Below are 7,197 nucleotides of genomic sequence, written 5' to 3'. Positions count from 1 at the left end.
ATGAAGAAACAGAAGATTTGTGTGCACAAGACATTTAGATTGATTTTATTATCAATAACATTCTGAAAAAGTCAGACTTACTTTAGGTTTCCAGAAGATGTGTTCGTCTTTTCTTCTCTATTAACGTTTCCGAACAACAACAAATATGGGCGGGGCTTGATTGTGTCTGTATGGAATTGATTGGATAGTTGTGGTTTGCTATTGGCTGATCTCACGTAAGTGACAGGCTAAAGCCCCGCCCTCGTCATCAGAGAAGAGAAGAGATGCTGCAAGAGGAACTCATTCTGATTCAACATTAATTTAAAAACAATGTTGTGCATCGATATATTACACAGCAATATTCAATAAAACATTTAAAAAAAAAAAATTAGCTCGGAAAGTATGAACATGGCGATTATCTATTACACATCAAAGTGCCCTGCTATAGACCTACTCTTGTCACCTACCTTTACTTATTGTGTTTTATATTTTATTTTTATATTATGTAAACATTATGCTGCGATAAAGAGTAGAATAGAACTAAAAAAAGCAGTTTTATGAATGAACCGAGTCTCGATAGCGTCACACTGCCCCCCTCAGGGGCAAACCCGCACTGCGCGCATGACGTTACACTCTCGAGCGCCTATAAAACACACGCGCGCGAGTCTCACGCTTCACTCGCTGACCTCGGCCTGAATGGGTCACACTGACACACACACACACACACACACCAGAGGAGCATCTTCAGGTTCCAGCATCCACGGGTATTCTGCAACAGGCGCATTAACCATCGGCTGCAGGTAAGACCAAGAACTTTTCTCTTATCTACACTCTCAAAGAATACAAAAGCTGTCACTGCTGGAACCCTTTCAAAAGGTGGATCTTTGTATCTAAAGTGTGCGTATTAGGTACATATTGGTACCAATAGTGTACTTAGCAGTATCTGAAGGGTACTGTACCAGTGACAGATTTTCTACCTTTTTTCTGTGCGAGTGTAACAGATGCATGATCATATTCATACAAACAAAAATCAAGTTACCGGAGCAAGGAGAGGTTTTGAAGTGATGCCATTACAACCGTCTGTAATGGAAAGATCCCGGTGAAGCTCATGGAACCAGTAAAGGATGAGTATCGACATGCAATGTTAGACCTTACCAGGTTGCATTAACATGCACTAAAACTAATAAGTCGTATTTTTTAGTTAACTTGAGTTTTAGTGCATTTTTACAGTAAATTACTGGCAACAGTGTTGTAAAAATGCACTAAAACTAATAAGTTGTATTTTTTAGTTAACTTGAGTTTTAGTGCATTTTTACAGTAAATTACTGGCAACAGTGTTGCCAGTATTTTACTGTAAAAAACCTGGTAAGGTCTAACAGTGTGGTATTCCAGCACTCTACTGTAAAACATGTTCAGTTCACTTACTTAAAATGTTGTTGTAAACTTGTTGCCTTAAAATTATTACACTGAAAAAAATATTTTTGGTTTAACTTAAAAAAATAAGTAACCTGGTTGCCTTAAAATTTTAAGTTCAGTGAAATGGAAAAATTGAGTTGATACAATGAAGGAGATTGATTTAATCATCAGAAACTCAAAATATTATGTTATCTGAACTACATAAATTCAGAGTTGATTTGACAAAAGAAAAAAATGTTATCACAAATCATGAAAATATAGTGTATCAGTCAGTGTAAGCGAAAAAAATTCAGTTATGTGAACTTGACAATTACATAATACTTACATTTTTTGATTAACCCATTTGTGCTCAAATATTTGTGTTAGTGTTCATATAGGGAACATGTTCTGCATTTATTTCTTCTTTTTTTTCATGAAAATCGTATCTGAATCAGCCAAGTTGCCGATGCTCTTGTGGGCTAAGCATGAAGTGTATTTACTTGATAATATTAAGGCAACGGGTTTCTTTAATCGTTCTAAGTTCAGTCCGCTGATCACGTATCCCAGTGTTGTTATGAGTGTGTTATATGTGTGTGCGCAGGACAGAGGTTGTCATGAGGGCGGTGTGTGTGATCATCTTGGCCTCTCTGACGGTCCTCCAGTGTAAGGATCTGCCGGGCGAGAGCGACCCGTCTCTGGATGAACTCTTCCAGCGCGCCGAGACTCTCCTCATCCGCTCCATCCTCACTCAGATGGAGGACGAGAACAACGACAACGGTGCCGGCTTACATTCACGCTCACTGTCACAACAACAATACACATATAGCTACTTTCAATTGAAAAAAGGTACAAAAGCTGTCACTGCGACTGTATCCTTTCAAGAGATTCTAATATGTACCATTTATGTGCACTATTGGTACCAATGTGTACCTTTGAGATACTAATATGCACACTTTAGGTACAAAGACGGACCATTTGAAAGGGTACCAGCAGTGACAGCTTTTGTACCTTTTTTCTGAGAGTGAAAATAGCAGATAAACGAATAAACCAGGTAATAAAGCGGCTGCGATGTATGATAGAGATCGACCGAAGATGTATCCTTTTAATCAGCCTAGATTGCTTTTCTATGTTTGAATGTCGGATTATATTTAATTATTGTTTTGTTCTGCTTTTTGCCACAGTAATAACTTCACTAGACCACTTTTCCAAGAATATTTATATTTTTTTACATTTATTATTCACTGTATATAAAAATTGCTACACTCTAAAAAATGCTGGGTTGTTTTAACCGAATTTTGGGTCAAATATTGACAAACCCGAAATGTTGGGTTAAAAACGTAATGTAAAAATTTAACCCAACGGCTGGGTTAGTCCATATTTGACCCAAAGTTGGGTTAAAACAACCCAGCATTTTTTAGAGTGTACCTTAAATTTTTAAGTTCAATCAACTTGGATTTTTAAGTAATCTCAACTTAAATTACATTAAAGTGAGTTGAATCTTGAGTAATTCATAACAAAAGTGAAACTTATTTTGATGAGTAAAAGCAGTTGTGTAATAACTTCTGATTTTGACAGAGTAATAATTATAATGCTGATTATTATTACATTTTTTTATTTATAAACTATATTCTCTAAAGAACACACCAAATGGTGTTTATTGTTAAACCCAAAATTAAAGTAAAACCCATAAAGCAAACAGTGATTCGTCTGTTTATTACATGTAAATCGGCAATACAGTCTGTGCATTTTTTCTATCACTTTATCCGTGTCCTTGTAACACACGTACATGTACTTGGTAATAACAGTAAATGATGCATAATTACATGCCAAACACTTATTCAAAACTTATCATATAGTTACCTTGTATTATTTAAATGCAAAACAATTAACAACATGTACTTATAGGGTTAAGAATATGGTTTGGTTTATGGTATGTTGCATGTAATTTTACACCATTTACCGTTAAGTAAGTGTAACATGTTACAAGGAAAGTAAATTAAAGCATTACCAAGAAATGCACAAACTCAGGTTACACTTTATTTTAAGGTGTTTTTGTTGTAAAAATGAATATGACTGAATATGTTAAATCTCAATAAAATTGAGGCAACAGATTACAATCAATATTATTAATTGAATTTAACAAATTAGAATTGAGTAACAATTTACCAAATGAATTACCTAAAAGTTAACCATTTAAAATGAGTAGAATTTAAAACACATTATTTTTTAAATATCGGAAAAACAAATAGAGTTCAGTGATTCAGGTCAAATGATTGTGAATTAATGATTATGTTAAAACACAACCTACACAATCAAATCACCTTTTCTATTTGTTCATCTGGCGTTTATAATTCACATATAACAGGCAAACAAACATCAAATGTTAAGGATTTAAGGGTCAAGAGCCGAGCTAAAACACACACTGATCTCCATAATGGTGACATAAAAATTACGGTTTTCTCCTTCGGTGTTTGTGCTTGTTATCATCAGGTGTCTTCAATGATGGCAATAAAAAAAGAGGCCTTAATTCATCTTTGACGTCAGTCTGTTATTCCGATATTTTTGTTTAGAAAAATGTCTAAATTTTGCTTCAAATGGTTAACTTTTAAGTAATTCATTTGGTTACTTATTACTCAATTCTAATTTGTTAAATTGCATTAATAATAGCCTATTGATTATAATCTGCCTCAATTTTATTGATTAGATTTAACATATTCAGTCGTATTCATTTTTACAGTGTATATTGCATGTATATTTACAACTAGGGTTAGGGTAAATTGCAGGTAGTTATGCATAAATTATAGGCCTAGTTATTATTAGAACACTCTAGCATTACCAAATAAAGTGTAACACTTTTTAATGCGTTTATAATCACAAGTAAAATGAAAAATAAAAGCGGGAATCACAACTCAAGCACATTAGTAGGTCATTTTTAAAGTGTAATTTTCGCCATATTTATGTTTCATCCTCGGGAAAGACGATCACTGTTTATAGCTAACGTTTCAAAGTAGGCTACGTGTAACGTTTAACAAGAACACTGAAATAACGCGTTACCAAATAAGCATGAAGTTGCACATTTGTAGCGTCCTGACCTTACATTTTTACACTGTACACTCTAAAAAATGCTGGGTTGATTTAACTCAATTTTGGGTCAAATATGGACAAACCCGAAATGTTGGGTTAAAAATGTAATGTAAAAATTTAACCCAACGGCTGGGTTAGTCCATATTTGACCCAAAGTTGGGTTAAAACAACCCAGCATTTTTTAGAGTGTATATTTTCAGTGTATATTTACTATGGTCGCTCGAAAGACTATGATCAAAACTTTTTTTCTAAAGTTTTACACACGTGCGTAAATCCCTGTCCCTCTCCAACAGAGATTACTCGATTCTAATTTGTTAAATTGAAATAATAATATTGATTGTAATTGATTGTAATCTGCCTCAATTTTATTGATTAGATTTAACATATTCAGTCGTATTCATTTTTACAGTGTATATTGCATGTATAATTACAACTACAGGGTTAGGGTAAATTGCAGGTATAGTTATGTATAAATTATAGGCCTAGTTATTATCATGTAACGTGTAACAAGAACACTCTATAATGAAGCGCTACCAAATAAAGTGTAACACTTTTTAATGCGTTTATAATCACAAGTAAAATGAAAAATAAAAGCGGGAATCACATTTATTTCTGAAACAGAACATAAACTTGAAGTTGCACATTTGTAGCGTCCTGACCTGACTGTATATTTTCTCCATATTTACTATCATGGTCGCTCGAAAGACGATCAAAACTTTTCTAAAGTTTTACACACGCGCGTAAATCCCTGTCCCTCTCCAGCAGAGCAGCTCGAGTCCCCGACAGACTGGATGGAGAAGAGGCAACACCCGGGAAAGCGGCAGCATCCCGGCAAGCGCGAGGACTACGCGGACTACGAAGACGACGCTCCGGTGTTCCAGAAGAGACAGCACCCCGGCAAGCGCGAGGACGAGGACAGCGCGAGGCTGAGACGACAGCATCCCGGGAAAAGACTATCCCTAAACGAGCCGATGATCCTGGAGGAACCGAGCGTGCAGACCGAGCTCTCCAAGCGACAGCATCCCGGGAAACGGTACCTGATGCTGCTCCACAAGCGCCAGCATCCCGGCCGGCGCGAGCTGCAGCCCGACGGAGACTTACCGGAGCTGGAGAAGCGTCAGCATCCCGGGAAGAGACTGTGTGAGGACTGGGATGAGCCGGGATGCGGGCACGCTAGTATCCTACTCGAGCTTCTGGATAACGCCAACAAAAGTCGCGCCGAGGAGAAGCGACAGCATCCCGGGAAACGCCTCGAGTTAGAGGCCGATCTGACGGAACAAGAGTAGTGTGAAGAAGACATGCTGAAAACGGATGAATAAGTGTGTGTGTGCGTTGCTTTCCACAGCATCCGAATTATGGAAACGCGCCATGTGTTTTATTGCGTTTCTCATTCAGCCCGATCATGAATGTGCGAATCTGAAGCACGACTTGTATGTGTGCAAAAAGAGTTTTTCCGTGCATATGATACGCACTGTTGGGTGCATCATAGATAGCCTACACGCGAAAACTTCGTATCATATGCACGTAAAAACTGTTTTTTTTTTTTTTTTTTTTGCGTATAAACTGCACGATAAATACAATCCGTGCTATAGATACACACTTTCATGAGATCGGACTGTTAAACGGATGAATAGCCTAAGTGTGTGTGCGTTGCTTTCCATCGCATCCGATTCATGGAAAATGCATCATGTTTTACCGCGTTTCTCATTTTGTTGAAGTAAAGGGTGTTTTCGAAGGAAAACAAAATACAAAATCTCCTTTAACTGCGTCCTGGTGCCTCGTTGTTCGTTTCTTCCCCGGTGTGCGCGCGACACCTTCAGTTACACTTTGTTTTTGGCCGAGCTAGATCCCCATTTGTTCTTGCACTAGGTCTATTTTGAGAATTATTTCCGTAATGCATGTGATCAGAAAACTCCTCCAAAGACATTTCAGTGTAAATCTCATTTACTTTGGGTCGCAAAACAATGAAACGGGTTACCGAAATATTTTTCTACCGTATAGGCTATAGCTTAGTTCTTGCATGACCTGACCTGTACATTTTCATGATTTAGCCTATTTTTGTTCTATATTGATAAAGAGCATATAAATGACAATGATGTTGTACAATAAAATGCTTTCGAATTGCGAATGTCTGTTTATTGGGTTTGAACGTAAAAACAATCACGAGGAATCGTTGTCGCATTCAGTTTTTTTAAAACTACTGTAAAATGGCTTTTTTTGGTCACTTATATTGCCTGAATATTTATGAGACAAAATGCCTTGAAAACAATATAAGGCAGTGTCTTTTAAGGCTATACGAGTCGCACAGAAGGTTTTTTAGATTAGTGGATATTTTAATAACAGGTTCCTCAAACGCTTCTTCTACGGCATCATCGCCCCTTTTGGATCCTTTCATGGGTTATCAATGCAAATAATACATTCATAAAACCATGAAGCACAGAACCTCATGAGAACATATTTGCAGATAAAATCTACCGTTCATAGCGAATTAAGTCTTGTTTAATTGTGTTCACTTCTTTAACCAACAGATTTCACTAAAGGAAGCGGAGACGCTTTACAATAAGGTTCATTAGTGAAGTTAACATGAATGAAGAATGAACAGCATTTATCAATCTAATATTAATTTCCACATTTATTAATAGATTATCAAAATCAAAGGTTGTATTTGTTAACATTAGTTAATGCATGTGAACTAACTTGAACAAATAATGACCAGCTGTATTTTTATTAACTGATAAA

The 7,197-nt window shown here is 36.5% G+C and overlaps 1 protein-coding gene across 2 annotated transcripts; it reads left to right on the top strand.

The window, feature by feature from the left end:
* The first annotated feature begins 662 nt into the window (after nucleotides 1-662).
* trh (thyrotropin-releasing hormone) lies at nucleotides 663-6,582 on the top strand. 2 transcript variants are annotated; one of them, XM_039674862.2, is made up of 3 exons: nucleotides 663-779; nucleotides 1,976-2,151; nucleotides 5,224-6,582. In XM_039674862.2, the coding sequence occupies exons 1-3, from the start codon at nucleotides 676-678 to the stop codon at nucleotides 5,742-5,744; spliced, it is 801 nt and encodes a 266-aa protein (XP_039530796.2). In that variant the 5' UTR covers nucleotides 663-675; the 3' UTR covers nucleotides 5,745-6,582. The 2 variants fall into 2 exon arrangements, with proteins under 2 accessions (XP_039530796.2, XP_039530795.2); XM_039674861.2 differs by having other exon boundaries at nucleotides 5,221-6,582.
* Nucleotides 6,583-7,197: the final 615 nt, after the last annotated feature.

The sequence above is a fragment of the Pimephales promelas genome, chromosome 14, assembly GCF_988280905.1.
Source record: "Pimephales promelas chromosome 14, fPimPro1.hap1.1, whole genome shotgun sequence".
Lineage (NCBI taxonomy): Eukaryota > Metazoa > Chordata > Actinopteri > Cypriniformes > Leuciscidae > Pimephales > Pimephales promelas.
The sequence above is the reverse complement of the archived record's forward strand: the minus strand, read 5'-3'. Positions and strand labels throughout refer to the sequence as shown.